The sequence below is a fragment of the Pongo abelii genome, chromosome 8 (assembly GCF_028885655.2).
Source record: "Pongo abelii isolate AG06213 chromosome 8, NHGRI_mPonAbe1-v2.0_pri, whole genome shotgun sequence".
Taxonomy (NCBI): Eukaryota; Metazoa; Chordata; class Mammalia; order Primates; family Hominidae; genus Pongo; species Pongo abelii.
Window position 1 is genome coordinate 129366362 of NC_071993.2, and position 23648 is coordinate 129390009.

Consider the following 23648-nt stretch of genomic DNA (forward strand, 5'->3'; position numbering starts at 1 on the left):
TCTGCAATGACTCTCCCTCTGAGCAGACGTGTAGTGTCGTCGCAGGCCAGCAGAGGGTGCCAAGAGCTCAGGACTTCCTTCATCAACTGGCTTTTTTTGTCTTAGTACAAGGAAGAGCAGCTCACCACCGGCTGTGAGAAGTGGCTGGAAATGAACTTGGTTCCTCTAGTGGGGATGCAGATCCACCTCCACAAAATCCCGCAGGACCTGCTCCACAAAGTGCTGAAGTCTCCCAGGTCAGAGCTGGCTCCCAGGGTGTGGCCCCTGAGAGGGGGATGGGAGAAAGTAGGGGCCAGGCTGGGGAGGGAGGTGCTCTGGTGGAGGCTGCACCCCCACCTTAAGCTTCCTGCCCTCCTGGACAGCTGGGCCTTGGCTGGGGCTGGAACTCAGGGTGCTGTGTGTGGGGCTGGGGAGAGGGCTCCCTTCACACTCCTTCTTGTGGGTAGGGACCCTCTGAGTACCTGCTGTCTCAGGTATTTTCACCTGGGTGTGAAAAATGAAGACTTAATTGCCTAAGTAATTTTTAGAAAAAATCCTGACAACATTAGTGCACATTCATTATAGAAAATAAAATCTCTCACCGTAAATCAGTTTACATCTCCGGCGCTGACTCCTCTGCTGAATAACTCTACACCCACATATCTGATCGCCTGTTTGACCTCTCTGACAATTAAGATTAAAAGCCATTTCTCGGTGCCCCTGCCCTTTCCTGCACTCCAACCCTGCCCCCAGTGTTCCTCCACCATCTGACTAGCGGATCAAGCTAGAGCCTTGATAGTCCTGGACGCCACTTTGACCACACCCCAACCCTGAGGTCATTTCTACTTCCAAATCAAGTCCAGCGCTATGGGCCTCACTCCAGGGGTAGCAGCCCCAGCCCAAGATCGGAGGTCCAATGTCTCTTATTTTGGACCAAGGTGACCTCTAACTGTCTTGCTTCTGGTCTGGACCCCCTTCTAATTGTGTCTCTAGTCAACAGCCTTTGCCTCTGGTGACCTGGCTCCTTCAACTCACACAGCATAAGTGCAGCCATGGGGCTCCCCTCCCGAAACTTCCCTGATGAACACCTCCCCATACCGGGCCTTGGTTCATGCCTATCCTCCTGCCTGAAATGCCTGTCCCCTGCCAGGCTCCTTCTCCCTTACAGCAATTCATGGAGATGTTTCCTAATGCCGGGCTTTTTAGGTTATTTCCAATGTTTTACCAATATAAATAGCACACTGGTGAACATCCTTCAACATTTGTCTTCATCTCAGATTCTTCCCCACATTAAATTCCTAGAAATGAAGTTACTAAGTCAAAAGAACTTTCTATTTTGTGTTAGTCTCTTAAACATTTTTATTTGAAAATAATTTCAAACTTAAAGAAAAGTTGCAAGAATAATGCATAAAATATATACAATATATAATGCATAGAATATATGCAGTAATGCATAGAATATACATTCTATTCTATGAAAAGAATATATGCATAGAATATATACACAATAATGCACAGAATATATAGTTACACCCGGTACTGCCAATCACCCTAGAGTTCAGTTTCTGCCCTGCTTGCTATATCATCTGCATCTCTACATGTATCTACAAATACACTTGTTTTTTCTGAACTATTAATATTTGGGAGTAATTTGCGTTTATCAAATTCCTTTACTCCACATGCTTCAGTGTTTATTTCCTAAGAAAAAGAATTTTTGAAAAATATAACTATAGTGCAGTTATCAACTTCAGGAAATTTACATTGATGTAATACTTTAATGTCATTTGCCAGATACTGCCTTTTATACATTTTTTCTTTCTTCAGTGCTGTTTAGGACCACATAGTTGTCATATCTCTTTAGGACTCTATTTAAAAGGATCTTGGTACCCATTTCCAAGTTACCAAAATTTTATTACCTCTCAGTAAATTTCAAAAGTGATAACTAAATTATGCTGAAAATCCTAGGAGAATATTAGAAAATGAGTGTTTACTCATGTGTATGTGTGGAAAGTGTTCTGATTTCAGAAATTAGATTTGGAAAGATTTATTCTACTGTTGATTTGAATTGGCTATGTAGCATGCAATGCCCTCATGTTTACAGAGATGCAAGGCAGGTAGAACAGAGTTCTGGGACAGAGGGAAGGAGACCCTATTCTCTAGGAAGCCTCCAGGAGTCCCAGCCTCATGCCAGCCCAGGGCACTGGCTCACTCCTAAAGTCATTCCGTGGTGTTCTCTGCTTTTCCCCACTCAGGTGCTCCCCTACTCCCCAGCGGAGCAAAGGTTGTGCAATTGTTGAAGAAAAGATAAACATGGCATCCCTTAGACTTTTCATTATATTGTCCCTCCCTTGGAAAGGCTGAGCTGTCACACCCTGGCAGCATTAACCAAGAAAGGAGAAAAAAAAGTCTGACCACAACCAGAAGGTTAGTGGTGGGATAAGCCTGACAAACGTACGCTGGGCAGAAAAAGAGGTCAAGAGCATTACGTGTCAAGTGTCTAGACTCACCAGCTTGGCAGACATGACTGATGTGGAAAATGGGTCCTGCTCCTCCGGCCCCTCCCCAGGAGCTGTCTGCACAGACAGTCCAGGGCTATCACTGAAGGGGAGAAGAGCCCTGTGTGGCTTCAGGCATGTTATCAGCCGTGTGCCCAGGCTGACCACTCCCCAGGCTCTGCTCACATTTTCTGAGGTTGATCTCCAGTGGCTGCCGGCATTAAAGCTTGAGGGAAGTGGGAGACAGGGTTCAGGAAGACGGGGGCTTGTTAGAAGTTTCACTGGCTAGAGCTTCTCATATTAGGGTGCTTGTGAGTTTCAGACTGCTGGCCGGTGGATTTGGCACCACGGCCCACAGCTGTTTCAGAATGCACCTTTCTCGAGCTAACATTTTGGTGTGTGCTGTGTGCTATGTGCACTGTCCCTTTCTATCCCCACCACCCCATGTGGTGGGCACAGTTATTATCCCTGATATAAGAGGGCTAATGATGGGCAGGGCAGGGCCTCCACTGGCTCCAAAGTCCACGTCTTGCCCTGTGTGCTGCACCCCTCGTTGTTGGTCATGGAGGCCAAGGCTACCAGCGACAAAAAGGACATAGCGAGAACTGAGTGGTCCCAAGGAGCCACGTAGCCCCAGAGTGGGATGTGTGGAAATGCAGACTCCAAGGTCAGGGGTGGAGTGGCCCTTGGCCTGACTTATCTGCCCCTCCAGCTGTGGGGCCAATTCCCTGTTTGTGGTCACATGTGTTTGGAACAACGTCCATTTCTTAGCAGATGCTGCAGCTTCTGGGCCATTCAGCCGTCTCCATCTGAAGTCCCTCGAGCTCATCTTCCTTCAGGTTTTGCTTTCCATTTTGTAAACCACATGGGGTAAAATATGCCACAGTTTTCTGACCTCCTGGGCCTCCGGTTTAAATTTATTTGCCTGGCATTTGGTTTCCAGTTAATTCTCTTCTTATAGGTCACTCTTGGGTTACCCTGTTCTACTAACTCTAATATTAAGAAACTTTCATTCCAAGTTCTGTTTTTCTGGAAGCCAAGCTCCTCAACGGATTTAGGAGGATGGAGACCTCAGAGCACTGTCTAGCTCCCATCTCAACAAAAGACTACCTTGCAACCAGGGGCACTGTATCCCTATGTTTCCAATTCTCCCTGACTTCCCACCTATAACCCGAGAGGTCTCGCGGTCTCAGGAATTCCCTAAGAAGAGCTACGCATGTCCTTGTCGCATCTGTCCCACGGCTTTGCCCTCCAGCATGGGACAAAGTTCCCATGGGTGTCTGGGACACCCCTGGGCACCTATCTCAAATATAATAGTGCCTGAGTCCAATGCTTCTTTAGCTAATACTAACAATACCCACCAATTATTCAGCACTATACAGTTGTTGTTGTATACAGAATACTCTGAGTGAGTTATCCAGACTGATTCCTATAGCAACCTAATGAGGTGCATACTGTTATTGGCATTTCTTGCCTGTGGAATAGAGATGATAGGAAATGACGGGATCAGCTGAAGGTCTCCTCCTGCAACATGAGAGTTGGGATTTGAACCCACATCTGAGTGGTCTAAAGCCTGTGGTCCTTACCAGCTGACTGATGTGCTCTGCATGAGGCCTTCTTTTTCCTGATTGATGGTCAAGAACAATAAGAATATTGATATTATTTTTACTGTTAAAGTATATCTCCTTGTAGTTTCTGGAAAAAAAAGTATAAAGGTAGAATTATAATACAAAACACAATTGTACTCATCTCCCCAAATGAACGAATATTAATATTTTGTCTTAAATTGAGAAATCAAACATTTCCAATGAAGCAGAAGTCACCTATGTTCCCCTCCCAGTCCCATTCCCTTCCTCATTTCTGCCTCCTTCCCCTCCTAAAGACAATTAAACCACTGTTAGGAACTTGTGCAGATTTAATCTATGTAATTTTACTCTTACCACATGAATAATATTGCTTTAAAAGATTTAAACTTGAAATACATGTTCTCATCATGATTGTAACGTTCTGCAACTTATTCACTTATAGTGTGTTGTGTTCTCTCCATGTTGATATTTGCATATCTAATAAGCATTTAAAATTTTAATTATAAAGGGTTCTATTGAATGAATGCACAACGATCTCTTTTCACTCCCTTCCTAATGGCCTTTTGCTTTGTTTTGTTTTGTTTGTTTGTTTGCTGTGACAAGCGATGGAGCAGTGGGCATCCTTGTTCATATCTTACTCACGTGGTCATGGCTTTCTCTATGGTCTACATACAAAAGAGGGCTTTTATTGTTTATATATAATTTTCTCAGTGAAAAATAGAGGACAGTGTCTTATGAAAAGTATTTTTTTCCCCTAAAGAACAATTACCATTTACATTCCAATGGCTGCTAGTGAGTGCCAGTAAACACACATGGTATAGCCCATAGAGGGAGGTTCAGGTCCCTGTGGGTTCTGTCTTGATTGAGGCCATCAGAGCTCTTAGGTAAATGAAAAGGTGTGTGAATGTCTTTGGGGTGGTTGTCTGTTGCAGAAACAAATACTTTCAGGTCTGATATTGACCTAAAGACAGAGGAATTTACTTTAATAATTATCCTTCATAAATAACAGAACCGGGATTCTGATTCGTGGAGCTCCCAAGGACTCCCCCATGTTGCTGCTAGCCCCTCTTTAGTAAGACCTCAAAGGACATTCTGGGCTCGAGGACCTCAGGTGTGGAGTCTACACTGGAAGTCACACCACTTTGCCAGCCCAGCTAACAAAGTTCTTCACGGGGACATCATACCAAGTGGCTCTGAGGAGAGTCTCCCCTTCCGGCCTCACGATGATTGCCAGATGGTGACAAACTTAGTCCTGTCTGGCCAAAGTCCATGCATTTGTAGGTGGCCTGAAAACCAAAGGAGAGGAAAGAGACAGTTTTACTCTGTTCAGAAATAGCATGAGAGGTGGGTGACATTTTCATTGTCCTTTAGAGTCACGGTTTGTCTTTCGTGCCACCCACCATAACCACATACAGTGGTTGAATGTGGAAGCAGTGATGTATTTTAAGGCCAGGGTGTTATGTCCATGGCCAGAGACTGAAAATGTCAACGGTTTAAGAAATGTTGAAATGGCTCCATAGATAACCATCAGAGGCTACTAGAGAAGGAGGTTGGGAGATAGCCACACTTACAGAGCTGACATTACGGGGTAGCAGCTATTCTTTTTTTTTTTTTTTGAGACAGAGTCTCTCTATGTCACCCAGGCTGGAGTGCAGTGGTGTGATCTCTGCTCACCGCAAGCTCTGCCTCCCAGGTTCACACCATTCTCCTGCCTCAGCCTCTCAAGTAGCTGGGACTATAGGCGCCTGCCAACAAGCCTGGCTAATTTTTTGTATTTTGTATTTTTAGTAGGGTTTCATCGTGTTAGCCAAGATGGTCTTGATCTCCTGACCTCGTGATCTGCCCGCCTCAGCCTCCCAAAGTGCTGGGATTACAGGCGTGAGTCACCGTGCCCGGCCAGCAGCTATTCTTTGGCAATGCTCATTTATGGAGGAGAGGCCTCATGCTGCAGCAGGTACTGCACGGGCTCTGGAGCTAGGACCTGACCCTGCCACGTATCCATAAGAGCTTCCATCCGCTGAGCATGTCATGATGTGCCAGGCACTGTACTAAGCACTTCGTATGCATGCAGTCAGTAGAATGATGGCCCCACAGATGTCCACATCTCACTGGCTGGAACCTGTGAATATGTTAGGTCGTATGGCAAAGGAAACTAAGGCTGCAGATGGAACCAAGGTCACTAATCAGCTGATTCTTTTCTTTCTTTCCAATTTTCATTTTAGGTTCAGGGGTACATGTGCAGGTTGTTACATGAGTAAATTGCATGTCACAGGGATTTGGTGTACAGATAATTGTGTCACCCAGGTGATCAGTATAATATCCTTGATATAGTTTGGGTGTGTGTCCCCACTAAATCTCATGTTGAGTTGTAATCCGCAGTGTTGGAGGTGGGGCCTGGTGAGAGGTGACTGGATCATGGGGGTGGATTTCTCACTAATGGCTTAGCACCATCCTCTTGGTGCTGTTCTCCTGATAATAAGTGAGTTCCACTGAGATCTGGTCATTTCAAAGGGTGTGGCACCTCCTGCCTTGCTCTCTCCTGCTCTTGCTCTGGCTGTGTGACCTCCTCCTCCCCCTTTACCTTCTGCCAAGATTGTAAGTTTCCTGAGGCCTCTCCAGAAGCCAAGCAGATGCCAGCATCACGCTTCCTGTACAGCCCATGGAACTGTGAGCCAAGTAAACCTCTTTTCTTTACAAATTACCCAGTCTCAGATATTTCTTTGTAGCAATTCAAGAACAAAACAGTACAACCCTGTACATAGTTTTTCAATCCTCGCCCTCTTCCTACCCACCGCCATCAAGTAGGCCCTGTGTCTATTGTTCCCTTAATGGTGTCCATGTGTACTCAATGTTTAAGCTCCCACTGATAAGTGAGAACATGCAGTCTTTAGTTTTCTATTCCTGTGTCAATTTGCTTAGGATAATGGCCTCCAGCTCTACACATGTTGCTGCAAAGGACATGCCTTCGCTCTTTTTTATGGCTGTATAGTATTTTATGGTGTATATGTCCCACGGTTTCTTTACCCAGTCCACCATTGATGGGCACCTAGGTTGATTCCGTGTCTTTGCTATTGTGAAAAGTGTCCGCTGGCTTTAAAATGAGGCGCTTATTCTGGATGTCCTGGGTGGGCCCATGGTGATCACAAGGGCCTTGTAAATGTGAAGAGGGAAGCCAAAGAGTCAGAACCATAGAGAGATTTGAAGATGCTGAACTGCTGACTTGAAGACTGAGAAAAGGGCCATAAGCAAAGGAATGTGGGTGGCTTCTAGGTGCTGGAAAAGGCAAGGAAACAATTCTCCCTTGAGCCTCTAGAATGAACACAGCCCTGCTGACAACTTGATCTTAGCTTGTTTGGTACTTCTGACCTCCAGAATGATGAGAAAATAAATTCGTGTTGTTTTGAACCACTTGGTTTGTGACAATTTGTTATTGGAGCAATAGGAAACTCATACACTCACCTCATCCACTCTGCACCACTCTCCTCTGAGCAGCTGCTGTGATCACACTTTCACAGATGAGGACATTGCAGCTGCGGGGCAGTTAAGCAACTCACAGGAGGTTCCACAGCCAGTCTGGTGAGGAACTGAGATTCTAACCTGCCCTGTACCCAGGTCTGAGCCCAGAATTGTGTGACCTTGGATAAGTTATTCAGGTTTCAGCCCTCAATCATGGCCAGAACTGAGGTGAAGTGAGTGAGGCACCTTGGTGCAAAATTTAAGGGAGCACCAAAAAAACTTAGTCATCAAGATGCAGTATATTTTAGTGTAATATATTAGAATTAAAATTGATGCAAAAAATGCCATGATGAACAAAATACTAAAATTTTAAATAAATGTAGGGTTAATCTCAATTTCTACATCTATAAAAGTAAGGACTATATCCTAACTTTGCAGGATGGTTGTGTGGAATTAAATAAAAAAATCTACACATAACAACTTGGGAACACCTGGCATATAGTAAGAGCTCATTAAATGATGATCATTGTTTTGCAGGGCACAGAGGGTGGGTGAAAACACAGGCCCTGGTGTCAGGCTGCTGAGATTCAAATCCTAGCTCTGCCATTTCCCAGTTGAGTGGCCTTGAGTAAGCTGTTTACCTGCTTGATATCTGAGGCTACCTTCAGACTCAAAGGTGGTGTCACCTCATTCCCAAACTCATTCTAACCAGTTTCTTACAAGCAGCATGATTTTGTGCTATTTCTGAAATTTCTTCTCAATCTTTTTGTTTTGGCCAGGTTGTTTACCTTTAGTGAATTCCATCTTCTGAAAACAATGCTTTTGTGGGTCTTCTTGCAACTAAACCACAAGATTCAGGCAATTCCGACTTATGAAACCGTGATGACATTTTTTAAGAGGTAATATAACTTAGTGCTGATTGATGAAATACACAAATACTGAAACGTACAAACACTGCTCATAATATCATGGGGGAAAACCATCAGTGATATAATTTTTCATAGCATCATTCAGAGGGCAGGTTTTTTTTTTAATAGGGCCTAAGATTATAGGATGCTTTCAAACCACCAAATTACCTGGAAAAGTAAACAACATGTAGGTGTTGTACTAAGATAATCAGGTGCTTCTGGGAACTTGCTGTGTCCAGTAACAGGCATGATGCAAAAGGTACTCCTCTGTTCAGGAAAATGACCACACTACCCTGGCCTTTAAAACTTCATTAAAAAAAAAATCAGCTTTCTTAGGTTGACTAAAACTCACTTTTTCTGTGGAAGTAACTGGTGGTATTACCCTGTTAGGTTTGTGTTTCTGGTCCCCACAGCCTCAGGAATGAGGGCTTCCAAGCGTGACGAGGCGAGTTTAAGGAAGTGGAAATAAAGATGCTTCATTTCTTTTGCATGTGTGAGTTTAGCAGATAAACACGTCTTCACGTAGTGACCTGTATAAGCCAAGTTTCATTTGCATTGTTTTGAAGCATTTAATTCATTTCTGGAACAGAACATCTGTGCACTGCGTTAAGTAAAGAGCCCACTTTTTTCTCTGTCTTGTTATTTGAGGAAAGCAGTATTCAGTGTCGGAATTATATGTACTTTGTTTAGTTTCCATATAATTTGCTTTGAACCCAAATGTTTTACCCGCCCTCCCCCACTCTTTTAATAGCCTATGAGACACTTTTTCCAATGAGTCATGCACACCGGGAGGAATTGCTGTTTGGCTCCAGGTCAGCTCTCCTACTGGAAACGTCTTAGCACTGGGAGATAGGAAAAAGAGCTAGAATGTGGTGATTCATTAGAACTGTGTTTTTAATATGGAAGAAGCAAGTGAGGAGCAGGGAGTTAAGGTGTGGGCCCCCTGCCAAAGTTGCTGTTTCCGAGGCCTTCGCTTGTGCTCCCGAGCCAGAGACGCCGCAGCTCTTCCCTGGAGTGGCAGGCACAGGGGTGTTTCTCAGCACCACAGCCTTTCCATTTTCCTTTCGAATCTACATTGATTTGTCCCAGACCTCACATCGCCATGCATTTCCCCAAGCCCCCTGATCCTGTATAATTTTCTTCTTTGGAAACCATTTGCTTCTTTCCAAGTCATGTCATTGCCGCGACCTAAGCAGTGATGACAAATCTTTCAACAGGGGCCAGAGTCCTCTCAATGTAGAGTGGAGGTGGCTCCAGACAGCCAGAGCCTGCTGTGTCCCTTCCCCAACCTCCCTCCTTCCCTGCTCGGCCCTCCCCTCTCTCCAGCAAGCTTTGGGTCAGACTGGGAGAAAAGATGGGGAAGTGTAGGGCTTGGATGTTCTCCCCTGCACACTGTCCAGGCCCACTCTGTCAGCAAGGAGGACCCTGTGGCCCACTTTTAGCACTGTGAATGGTTCTCCTCCTGCCCAGCTCAGCTGCTCCAGAGTGGTAGCACCTCACAGTTGTGTCTTTGTCATTGGCCTCCATCTCCCAAATGCATCTCCTGAGCCCCGGGCTCCTTCACCTGGGGGTCTGCTCTGGCTGCTCCTGCTTCCCCCAGTCCCTGCCTGCTCTGCCTTCTCTCTGTCTATCCGTGATGGGGGCCTCCCACCACAGCTGCTCTGCCCAGCCCCTGATGAACCCCTCAGTTCATGTATATGTCCTGCCCCTCCCAGGGACATCATAAGCAGCTTCAACAAAGGACTTATGATCCTTTCTCTTGCCCCAACTTGCCTGGGACCTTGCTGGACTGTGAGTCTCCATCAGACTTTTTTTTTCTTTTTTTGAGACAGGGTCTTGCTCTGTCATCCAGATTGGAGTACAGTGGTGTGATCATAGCTCACTGCAGCCTCAAACTCCTAGGTTCAAGTGATCCTCTCGCCTCAGCCTCCTGAGTAGGTGGGACTACAAGAGCATGTCACCACATCTGGCTAATTTTTAAAATTATTATTTGTAGAAACAGAGCCACTGTTGCCCAGGCTGGTCTCAAAGTCCTGGTCTCAAGTGATCCTCCCACCTTGGCCTCCCAAAGCACTGGGATTACGAGCATGAGCCACTGTGCTGGGTATATATATGTGTGTGTGTGTGTGTGTGTGTGTGTGTGTGTGTATATATATATATTTTTTTTTTTTTTTTTTTTTGAGGCAGGGTCTCACTCTGTCGCCCAGGCTGGAGTGCAATGGCACAATCTCGGCTTGCTGCAACCTCTGCCTCCTGGGTTCAAGCAATTCTAGTGCCTCAGCCTCCCGAGTAGCTGGGACTACAGGCACGTGCCACCACGCCCAGCTAATTTTTATATTTTACTAGGGTTGGGGTTTCACCATGTTGGCCAGGCTGTTCTCAAACTCCTGCCCTCAAGTGATCCTCCCACCTCGGCCTCCCAAAGCACTGGGATTGCAGGCGTGAGCCACCGTACTGGGTCCATTTTTATGTAGCTCAGTTCTTCTCACAGAAGTGGGTCTTAAATGCTGATGGAAAATTCAGAGAACGTCATGCGTGTGGCAACTTGATATCATAGAGATAGCAGACCCATTTCCGTTTCTATTGATGGGTGGCACCCGCTGAGTGCACTAGCCCAAGAAGGATTCTCAGCTCTTCTCTAGGCTCTGAGAAGAAGAATGTCGCAGTAGATTAGCGGTGTCTATCTTGGCTGCAGGAGCCAGGCTTGGTGGCGCCCTGGCTCCATGTTTGCCATCTCCTGCCAAGGATCCCCAGGGCTGACCAGCAACAGTGCGGGGGCTTTGTAGCTGCTGCTGGCCTAGCAGGGCTGGTGGCCGGAGGGCTCCAGCTGCCCCGAGGCGCCTCAGCTCCCTGTGGAGGTGGAGGGAGACTGCAGGGAGTCACGGACAGCCTGGGCCAACATTGTGTCACCAGGGGAGTTGAGCTACAAAGTTCAAAGGGGCAAAGGGAGCAGCTAATCAAGGAAGCTCCAGTGGTCACTGACAGGGATGTGGCAGGAGCATTTCAAAGTGAGACAGAGGAGCAGACCCCGGGCCAGATGGTAAACAGGCTCGGAAATGAGAAAAGAAGGAGCTATTTGGCCCAATTTTTAAAATTGCAAATATTGATCAAATAATTTCAATGACAGAGCAATCTACTTCCCGGGGAGGGGGACATGTTGAGGCCATCACATTATGGGAACTGACAAGTTGGAACTGCACTTTCCTAACATGTCAGCAGTGGGACAAGCTGAACAAATATTAGCTCACCCGGACCTTGACCCTACCAGGAAAGAAGCTGAGCAGCAACTGCGGGCATGGCCTTGGCTGGCCCAGAATCCGGAAAGGAGGGTCGAGAGCCATTAACTGAGTAAAATGAGTCAGACGCCCCTTTCCTCATCTGTCTCAGCAGTGTCCGGAAGACAGGCTAGGAGGGAACGTAGTTGAATAATTGACTTCTCCAGCAACAACTATACCCAAAAATAAAGACATACGTCCAAGCCATTTCTACTCTCCCATTTTCTTTTGTTCATTAATTTTTTTCAATCTTTCATTCAACAAATATTTTTTGAACATGTGCTCTGTGCCTCAGACACTGACATAATGTTAAAGGGGCAGTTTCTCTGCCTAGCCAGATGTTTAGAAACAACTTCAAGTTTATTTTTGTTGCTATCCAAGAACATCAATGTAAGAAGGAAACAAACACACATGCACGGTCGTGTGTGGCTTGCAAACACATACAAACACACACCTATGTGCACATAAACACACAACTACACACATCTAAAGCATAAACACACACACACACACCCCTCTACACTCTACAGCCTGTTTTCCTGGCAATAGCTGGTTGAGAAAAACGAATAGGCTGTCCCAAATTAAATTTAACATCTCCTTGTAGGAAAAACAAAAAATGTAAGCAAAGCTGTTGCCTTCACCCATGAAGGAAAAGTCATCATTTCATTCCACTTGGTAGTCTGAGAAGTTCAGGAAAGCTGTAAAAACTTGTAATCGGAGAAAGGGCAGAAGCAGGCAAATTTTCAACTTTTTAAAAGAACATTTTAAAATCAAGGCATAAAATACAGAAAAGTGCATGAACCTTAAATGAAGAGCTCAATGAATTTCCACAAAATGAACACACCTGTGTAACCAGCACCCAGACCAGAACAGGGGACATGGCCAGTCTCTAAAGCCCATTATCTCAGTCCCTACCTCTTCCACCAAAAGTAAACAGTATCCTGACCTCTTTTACTACCGATACATCTTCCCTTTTCTTGAACTTTGTATAAATAGAATTCTGTAGCATATGCTTTTAAATGTCTGGCTTCTTTCACGCAATAGTGTATCTGTAAAATCCATCCATGTGGCTGCATGTAGCAATAGCTCGTTCATTCTCATAGGATATTTCATTATATGATTATACCACAATTTATTCAGATGTTGGTGGACATGTTCAGCCGCTAGGAATAGTATTGCTATATACAACCATGTACATGTCTTGTGGTACACATAATTATGTGCTTCTATTGGGTAAAAACCTAGGAATAGAATTACTATGTCATAGGGTATGAATAAGTTCAACTTTGGTAAACACTGCCAAATGGTTTTGCAAAGTGGCTGCGCTAATTTATTCCCTAACCAGCAGTGCATGAGAATTCTGGTTTTTCCATATCCTTGCCAACACTAGGTATCTTCAGTCTTTCACTTTTCTTTTTCTTTTTTTTTTTTTTTTTTTTGAGACAGTCTTGCTCTGTCTCCCAGGCTGGAGTGCAGTGGCATAGTCTCAGCTCACTGCAACCTCCACCTCCCGGGTTCAAGTGATTCTCCTGCCTCAGACTTCTGAGTAGCTGGGACTATAGGCATGCACCACCATACCCAGCTAATTTTTGTATTTTTAGTAAAGACGGGGTTTCACTGTGTTGGCCAGGCTGGTCTCGAACTCCCAACCTTAGGTGATCCACTCGCCTTGGCCTCCCAGCTGGGATTATAGGCATGAGCCACCGCTTCTGGCCAGTCTTTCACTTTTCTAATGGATGGAGAGTGGAACTAATTTGCCTATTCCCTCTTAATTTACGTTCCCCTGCTAATGAGGTTGAGCATTTCTTTATATATTTGTTAGCCATTGGGTATCTTTTTAGTGAGGTGCCTGCACAAGTCCTTTCCCCATCTTTTCTTTGTTCTTTTCTATGTTCTGCTACGTTCTGGTCCGTGTCCTTGTTGGATATATGAATTCCAAATCCCTTCTCTCTGTGGTTGGCTTTCTCACTTTCAGAATGGTCTTTTGTTGTTGTTGTTGAGAGAGTCTCACTCTGTTGCCCAGGCTGGAGTGCAGTGGTGTTATCTCAGCTCACTGCAAACTCTGCCTCTCAGGTTCAAGTGATTCTCTTGCCTCAGCCTCCTGAGTAGCTGGGATTACAGGCACGTGCTACCACGCCTGGTTAATTTTTTGTATTTTTAGTAGAGACGGGGTTTCACCATGTTGGCCAGGCTGGTCTCGAACTCCTGATCCAGGTGATCTGCCTGAATCAGCCTCCCAAAGTGCTGGGGTTACAGGCGTGAGCCACTGTGCCTGGCCTCATAATGCTCTTTTGATGAACAAAATTTTAAATTATAAGGCAGTACAATCTATCAAGCCTTTCTTTTATAGTTAGTGCTATTTTTTTTTTTTTTTTTTGAGATGGAGTCTCACTGTGTCACCCAAGCTGGAGTGTAATGGTGCGATCTCAGTTCACTGCCACCTTTGCCTCCTGGGTTCAAACAGTTCTGCGCCCTCAGCCTCCTGAGTAGCTGGGATTACAGGCACGTGCCACCACACCTTGCTACTTTTTGTATTTTTAGTAGAGATGGGGTTTCACCATGTTGATCAGGCTGGTCTCGAACTCCTGACCTTGTGATCCTCCCGCCTTGGCCTCCCAAAGTGCTGGGATTACAGGCATGAGCCACCGTGCCTGGCCTATAGTTAGTGCTATTTAAGAATCTTTGCCTATTCCAGTGCCATGTGGATATTCTCCTATTTTCTTCTAGAAGCTCTATTGTTTTACCTTGCATTTAGATCTAGAGTCCATCCAGAAGTATTTTTTTAAGTATGGTGTGAGGGAGGGACCGTGGTCACGGTCCTTCTTTTCATAAGGATGCACAATTGATCCAGCACCGTTTACTGGAAAGGCCATGCTTTGCTCACTGCTCTGCAGTGTCACCTTCATCATAATGTATTTTACATGCTATGTGTTAAATGTTACTGTCATACAACTATATGTATGACACATACATCATTTTTAGTATCTCTATTCTGTGCCATTAGTCTTGTCTATCCTTGAACCAATACCACACTTTCTTAATTACTGTTTCATTATAAATCTTGAGATGGAATAAGACATTCCCCAATTTTGTTCTTCTCCAAGATTACTTTGGTCATTCTTGGTCCTTTGGATTTTCACATATTTACTTTAGAATCAGATTGTCAAATTCCACCAAAAAAGACAAGAGAAGAAAATGCTGAGATTTTAACTGGGAAGACATTGAATATGTAGATCAATTTGGGGAAAATTAGAATACTGAGATTTGTAATCCATGAAAATGGTATAAGTCTCCATTTATTTGTCTTTTAAAATTTCTTGGCCAGGCTCAGTGGCTCATACCAGTAATTCCAGCTCTTTGGGGAGGCCTGAGGCCAGGAGTTAGAGACCAGCCTGGGCAATATAGTGGGACCTCTTTACAAAAAAAATGTAAAAAATTAGCTGGGCATGGTGGCACACTCCTGTAGTCCCAACTACTTGAGAGGCTGAGGCAGAAGGATCACTTGAGCCTGGGAGGTTGAGGCTGCAGTGAGCTGTGATTGTGCCAATGCACTCCAGCCTAGATGGCAAAGTGAGACCCTGTCTCAAAAAAAATTAAAAATAAAAATAAAATTTCTTTCAATAAAATTTAATAGTTTATTGTATAGAGGTCTTGCTCATCTTCTGTTGTATTTATTCCTAAGTATATGATGTTTGCTGACTCTATTGTAAATAGTATCATTTAAACATTTTTATATTCTAATTGTTTGGTGCTGATATATAGAAGTACAATAGTTTTGTATATTGACTTTGTGTTCATATATTGATAGATTTTCTTATTTTAGTAGACTGTACATTCTCTTGTATGTTTTCTACATACAATTATGTGATTTTTAAGAATAATACTAGATTTATCTCTTTCTTTCCAAATCTTGTGTCTTTCACTTATTTTTCTTCCCTTATTGCACTAGGTAGACTCTCCAGTATGATGTCGAATAGATATGAACATCTTTTGATAATGACATGAACGTCATCTGATAATGAACATCTTTTTTTTCTTCCCAGTCTCAAGCAAAAAGCTTTCAGTAATTCCCCAATCTATGTATGATGTTTGCTGTGGGTTTGGTGTAGATACTCTTTATCAAATTTTGAAAATCCCCTTCTATTTCTAGAGTTTTTAATCATGAGTGAATCTTACCAACTTTACTAAATGGTTTTCAGATTCTCTCAAAATGATATATAGTTTTCTCCTTTTTGCTGTGAATGTGGTAAAATATATTGATTTTTCAAAGCAATAAACTTTGAGGTGTGATTTAATTACAGCAAAATGAGTACATTTTAAACGTACGGTTTGATGACTTTGATAAATAGATATGCCTGTATAACGAGCACTGCAATCAAGATATAGAATTGTTGATTTATTTTTTAATGGTAAACCAACTTTGTATCCCTAGAATGAAACCAACTAGGTCAAGCAATGTTATCCTCTTTTATGTCACTGAATTCTACTTGCTGACTGTTTAGAATTTTTGCCTATATATTCATGAGAGATATTAGCTTGAAATTTTCCTTTCTTGGTTTATCCTTACCAGCTTTTAATTAATATTGAGGTTATACTAATTTCATCAAATACATTTCAAAGCAGTCCCTCTTTTTCCATTTTCTAAAAGAGTTTGGGAGAGACTGCTGTTCTGTCTTCCTAAATGTTTGGAAGAATTTATCAGTGAAGCCATTTGGGCTTGAGATTTTGGAAGACTTTGTTATAGATAGAATTTTCTTTATATATAGTATTATTAAGATTTTATGGGTCTTTTTGTGTCAATTTTAGTTATGTTCTGTTTTTCAGGGAATGTGTACTTTTCATCTAAATTGTTTTAAATTTGTTGACACCAGTAATTAACAAACTTTATCTTTTGAGAGCTTTTTTGAGGAATAATTGGAACTCAATAAACTACACATAGCTAATGCTTCAATTTGATGAGTTCCAGTGTACATAAGTACCCACAAAATGATCATTACAATAAAAATAATGAAAATATCCATCTCACACAAAGGTTTCCTTGTGACACTTAATAGTCCACTCATAGGCCGGGCACGGTGGCTCATGCCTGTAATCCCAGCACCTTGGGAGGCCGAGGCAGGCGGATCACCTGAGGTTGGGAGTTTGAGACCAGCCTGACCAACATGGTGGAACCCCTTCTCTACTAAAAATACAAAATTAGCCAGGCGTGGTGGTGCACGTCTGTAATCCCAGCTACTTGGGAGGCTGAGGCAAGAGAATTGCTTGAACCTGGGAGGCGGAGGTTGCAGTGAGCCGAGATTGTGCTATTGCACTCCAGCCTGGGTGACTGAACGAGACTCCAACTCAAAAACAAAACAAAACAAAACAAAACAAAAATCCACTTGTCCTCTTTGCTCCAGCCCTACCACCACCATTGGTGGGCAAACACAGATCTGCTTCTATCACTCTAGATTTGTTTGCATTTTCTAGAATGTTATACAGTCATGCGTCACTGAATAACTAGGATGTGTTCTGAGACATGCACTGTTAGGCTATTTCATCCTTGTGCAAACATCATAGGGTGTGCTTACACAAACCTAGATGGCATAGCCTAATACACACCTGGGCTATATGGTACAGTGTATCACTCCTGGACTGCAAACCTGTACAGCATGTTCCTGTACTGAATATCATAGGCAGTTGTAACACAATGGTAAGTATTCGTGTATCTAAACATAGAAAAGTACAGTAAAAATATGATGTAAAAGATAAAAAAAAGGGTACACCTGTACAGGGCACTTATCATGCATGGAACTTGCAGGACTAGAAGTTGCTCTGGTGAGTCAGTGAGTCAGTGGTGCGTGAATGTGAAGGCCTAGGACAATACTGGGCAGTACTGTAGACTTTTTTTTTTTGAAATGGAGTTTCACTCTTGTTGCCTAGGCTGGAGTGCAACGGTGCAATCTCGGCTCACCGCAACCTCTGCCTCCCAGGTTCAAGTGATTCTCCTACCTCAGCCTCCTGAGCAGCTGGGATTACAGGAAAGAGCCAGCATGCCCAGCTAATTTTTTGTATTTTTAGTGGAGACGAGGTTTCTCCATGTTGGTCAGGCTGATCTCGAACTCCCGACCTCAGGTGATCCACCCGCCTTGGCCTCCCAAAGTGTTGGGATTACAGGTGTGAGCCACTGCGCCCAGCCTACTGTAGACTTTATAAACGCTGTGTACTTAGGCTACACTCAAATGTTCTTTCTTCAATAACAAACTTTAGCTTACTGCAAGTGTTTACTTTATAATTTTTTTAATTTTTAAAACGAATTTTTCATAATAACACTTAGCTTAAAACACAAATACGTTATATAATTGTACAAAAATATTTTCTTTATAATCTGTTCTATAAGCTCTTATCCTGTTTCTAAAAAGTTTATGTTAATTTTTTACTTTTTAAACCTTTTTGTTAAAAACTAAGCCACAGGCCAGGCGCGGTGGCTCACGCCTGTAATCCCAGCACTTTGGGAGGCCGAGGTGGGCGGATCACAAGGTCAGCGGATCGAGACCATCCTGGCTAATACGGTGAAACCCCATCTTTACTAAAAACACAAAAAATTAGCCGGGCATGGTGGCGGGCACCTGTAGTCCCAGCTACTCGGGAGGCTGAGGCAGGAGAATGGCATGAACTTGGGAGGGGGAGCTTGCAGTGAGCCAAGATTGTGCCGTTGCACTCCAGCCTGGGTGACAGAGCGAGACTCCGTCTCAAAAAAAACAAAAAAAAAACAACTAAGCCACAAACACATGTATTAGTCTAGGCCCACACAGGGTCAAGACCATCAATGTCACTGTCTTCCACCTCCACATCTTGTCCCACTGGAAGGCCTTCAGGGGCAATGACACCCATGAAGCCATCATCTCCTATGATAACAATGGCTTCTTCTGGAATACCTCCTGAAGGTCCTGCTTGAGGCTGTGAACTTTTTTTTTTTAAGTAGAAGGAAAACACTATAAAATAAAGATTAAAAGTATATAATAGTAAGTACATAAGCCAGTAACAGTCATTTATTATTCATTATTAAGTATTATGTACTGAACATAATTGCATGTACTACACTTTTATCCAACAGACGCACAGTAGGGTTTTTTTTTTTTTAACACCAGCCACACCACAAACACATGTGTTGTGCTATAGAATCACTAGACCATAGGACTTTTTCAGTCCTGTTTTTCAGCTCCATTATAATCCTTTGGGACCACTATCTTATATGTGGTCTGTTGTTGACTGAAACGTTGTTAAGTGGTGCCTGACTGTATATATAGAATGGTATGTAAATAAATCATGGAGTCTGTACTCCTTTTTTTCTAGATTCTTTCACGCATCGTAATTATTCAGAGATTCATCCATGTTGTTACATGTATCAGTAGCTCTTTTTGTTGATTGCTGAGCGATATTCCATTCATGGATTACCAAAATTTGTTTTTCTATTCATCTTTTCATAGACATTTGGGTTGTTTTTAGTAACTTTATAAAGAAAGTTACCATAAATATTCCTGTACAAGTCTGTATGGGAGAATATACTTTCATTTATTTTAAGTAAATAAATTCCTGGGAATAGAATGACTAGGTAAAACGGTAGATGTATGTTTAACTTTTTAAGAATCTGCCAAACTGTTTTCCAATGTGGTTGCACTATTTTTTTTTGTTTTGTTTTTGAGACAGAGTCTCACTCTGTTGCCCAGGCTGGAATGCAGTGGCATGATCTTGGCTTGCTGCAACCTCTGCCTCCCAGGTTCAAGCGATTCTCCTGCCTCAGCCTCCCGAGTAGCTGGGATTACAGGCACATGCCAACACGCCTGGCTAATTTTTGTATATTTAGTAGAGACAGGGTTTTGCCGTGGTGGCCAGGCTGGTCTCAAACTCCTGACCTTAGGTGATCCACCTGCCTCGGCCTCCCAAAGTGCTGGGAGTACAGGCGTTTCATTTGCTCCACATCCTTGCTAACATTTGGTCAGCCTTTTTAATTTTTGCCAATTTAATGCGTTTGTAATGGTATCTCATTGTGATTTTAACTTTCATTTCCCCAATGACTAATGATGGTGAGCATCGTTTCGTATGCTTATTTGTCCTTCATTTATCTTCTTTAGTGAAAAGTCTGTTCAAACCTTTGGCCCATATTTTTAAAATCGGGTTGTTTATTATTGACTTGTGAGTGTTCTTTAAATATTCTGGATACAAGTCCTTTGTCAGATACGTATTTTATAGATACTTTCTCCAAATCTATTACTTATATTTTCACTTTCAAAATAGTGTAGTTTGAATATCAGAAGTTTTTTATTTTGATGTTCAATGTGTTGACTTTTTTCTTCTTTTCAGTTCATTCCTTTTGTGTCCTACTTAATAATGTTGCCAAAGCAAGATGACTATGATTTTTCCTCTATGTTTTCTTCTGGGAGATTTATTGTTTTAGCTCTCACATTTATATTTATGATTAATTTTGAGTTAAGTTTTATTTATATACATATTTATATATATATATATATATATGACGTAAGGGTTAAGGTTCATGTTTTGCATATAGATATCCAATTATTCAGTAAGATGTGTTGAAAAGAGTATTCTATTTCCTTTGAATTGCTTTTGGCACCATTGTCAAACATCAACCATATGTGTGTGTTTATTTTGGGACTCAATATTCTGTTCCTTTAAACCATATTCCTATTTTACACTAATACATTATCTTGATTAGATAATTCATTTTTACTAAGTCTTGACATAAGGTAATGTAAGTTCTCTAGCTTTGTTCATTTTTTTTCAAAGTTATTTTGACTACTCTACCTTCTTTGCACTTTCATATTAATTTTAAAATCAGCTTGACAGTTTTTGTAGAAAAATCTCGTGGAATTTTGATAAGCATTGTCTTCAACGTACAGGCCAATTTGGGAGGAATTTACATCTTAACAAGATTGAGTCTTCTGATCCATGAATATGGTATATCTTTCCATTCATTTAGGTCCTTTTAAACATCTTTCATAAATGTTTCATGTAGTTTTGCACAGTGTTTAGAAAATTTATCTCTAAGGCTTTCATATTAATACTATTGTAAAAGGTATTATTTTAACTTTGATTTCTGATTGTTCTTTGCTGTTACGTAGAAATACAAAATTAATTTTTTTACATTGACTTCGTATTATACAACCTTAGTAGAACTCAATTGTACTTCTAGAAACTTTTTTATAGATTCCTTAGGAATCTACATAGGCAATCATATCACCTGTAAATAAAGACAATTTTATTTCTTCCTTTCTATCTGTATGCCTGTTTTTGTTCTTGCCTTATTACACTGAATAGAATATTCAGCACATTGTTGATCAGAAGTGGTGAGAGTGGACCTTCTTGCCTTGTTCTAGATTACAGGAGGAAATAATTTAATCTTTCATTATTAAATAAAATTTTAACTATAGGTTTTTTATAGATAGGCTTTATCATGTTGAGGAGGTTCCTTTTATTTCTAGTTTGATGACAAATTTTATCAGGAATAGATGTTTTATTTTATCAAATGTTTAGTTTGCCCTTCTTTTCCTGGTTTCATAGGTGGAAACTTAAGTCATTGGTTTAAGACCTTTTTTTTTCTAAGTGTTTAGTGCTATAAATTTCCCTCTAATTATTGCTTTAGCTGCATCTCAGAAATTTTGATATGTTGTGTTTTAATCTTCATTCAGTTTAAAATACTTTCTAATTTTCCCTTTGAGTTCTTCTTTGACCTATGGATTATTTAGAACTGTGTTCTTTGTTTTGCAAATATTTGAGGATTTTCTAGATATCTTCCTGTTACTGTTTTCTAACTTAATTCCATTGTTATCAGAGAAAATACTACATATGATTTTAGTTCTTTTAAATTGTTGAGACCTGTTTTATGGCTCACAATATAATCTCTCTTGGTAAAAATTTTTTAAAAGTCTTTATGATTGTATTTTATGTCTATTTTTAAAAATTTCAACTTTTATTTCAGATTTAGGGGGTACATGTACAGGTCTGTTACATGGATATATTACATGATGCTCAGGTGTAGTACAATGGACCCTGTCACCCAGGTACTGAGCATAGAATTCAATAGGTAGTTTCCCAGCCCTTGTCTCCCTCCCTCCCCACTCTAGTAGTCCCTACTTTCTGTTATTCCCATCTTTATGTTCATGTGTACCCAATGTTTGGCTTACATTTATAAGTGAGAACATACGGTATTTGGTTTTCTGTTTCTGCATTAATTCACTTAGGATAGTGGTCTCCATCTGCATTCATGTTGCTGCAAAGAACATAATATATATATTTTTTAATGGCTGTGTGGGATTCCGTGGTATATATGCACTACATTTTCTTTATCCAATCCACCATTGATGGACACCTAGGTTGATTCCGTGTCTTTGCTATTGTGAATAGTGCTGTGATGAACATATGCCTGCATGTGTCTTCTTGGTAGAATGATTTATTTTCCTGTGGGTATATACCCAATGATGGGCTCGTTGGATCAAATGGTATAGTGCAATTTTCAGTTCTTTGAGAAATCTCCAAACTGCTTTCCACAGTGGCTGAACTAATTTACATTCCCACCAACAGTGTGTAAGTGTTCCCTTTTCTCCACAGCCTTGCCAACATTTCTTATTTTTTGAATTTTTAATAATAACCATTCTGGCTAATATAAGATGGTATCTCACTGTGGTTTTGATTTGCATTTTTCCGATGATCAGTGATGTTAAACATTTTTGTATATGTTTGTTGGCCACTTGTATGTCTTCTTTTGAAAAGTATTTGCTTGTGTGCTTTTTCTACTTTTTAATGGGGTTGTTTTTTGCTTGTTGATTTGTGTAAGTTCCTTATAGATTTGGGGGTATTATACCTTTGTTGGATGCATAGTTTGTATGTTTACTCTGTTGATAGTTTCTTTTGCTGGGCAGAAGCTCTTAAGTTTAATTAGGTTCCACTTGTCAATTTTTGTTTTTATTGCAATTGCTTTTGAGAACAATCACAAAATTCTTTGAAAAGACTGATATCCAGAAAGATATTTCCTAGGTTTCTTCTAGGATTTTTATAGTTTTAGGCCTTACATTTAAGTCGTTAATCCACTTGGTAAATGTTTATTATGTTTTTAGTATCTGTAGAATTTGTTGTGATGGCCCTCTTTTCATATCAGATATTGATAATTTGTATATTTCTCTTCTTTCTTTCCTCGATCAGCATTGATAGAGGTTTATTTTATTCATTTTTTAAAAAAACACCTTTTGACTTGACACACCTGTTGATATTTTTCAATTGTATGTTTTCTATTTCATTAATTTCTCTCTTCATTATTTCCTTCTACTTTCTTCAAGAATTATTTGATATGCTTTTTCTAACCTCTTGAAATGGGTATTTAGAGATCTGATTTCCAGGCTCTCTTCTTTTCTGATTTAGAGCTATACATTTCCTTTAACTGCATCCCACGAGTTTTGATATAATATGCATGTGTATGGTGTATTGGGTCAGGAGTGGGGGTGGCTTTATCAGACATTCTAGTAGGGGACAGGTGGGTGGAGAAAGTGAGGAGGCCTTGGGAACAGTTGCCACTCTCTCCATGAGGGGCAAAGGGTCTGAGCTCTGGTGATATCAAGAAGATGGAGTGGAAAGAGTGTCTGTAAGAACAAATATGGTAGCAAGAGAATTAATTCATTCATCTGGTTCACCTAGCTAGAGAAGGAGATGAAAGAAGATGCGAAAAGCAGCCCATTGCAGTTTGGAATCCACGGTGATTTATACAGAAATATGGCACCTGTGGAAGATGATCTTATTTTGGATTAATTATGGTGAATTTAGAGAGATCAACTCATTTATCGGGAGCTCAGGGGTTTGGTGTATTTCAAAAGCTATCTTGCTAGAGTGATCCGCTTGGCTCAGTTATCCCCAAGAAAACCCTCCAAGAGTACCCTCTCTCCCCACAGTCTGATTCAG

The 23648-nt window shown here is 41.6% G+C and overlaps 1 protein-coding gene across 12 annotated transcripts in view; it reads left to right on the plus strand.

Annotated features, from left to right (window-relative positions):
* Window positions 1-23648, plus strand: part of BTBD16 (BTB domain containing 16) — a 67474-nt gene that overhangs the window by 27623 nt on the left and 16203 nt on the right. For 7 of the 12 annotated variants that reach the window (XM_054522990.2, XM_054522982.2, XM_054522983.2 and 4 more), the window contains 2 exons: window positions 106-236; window positions 8296-8415. In XM_054522990.2, the coding sequence (XP_054378965.2) occupies window positions 106-236; window positions 8296-8415 (251 nt within the window). The remainder of the gene's footprint in view (window positions 1-105; window positions 237-8295; window positions 8416-23648) is intronic. The other 5 variants (XM_054522984.2, XM_054522985.2, XM_054522987.2 and 2 more) reach the window with 1 other exon arrangement.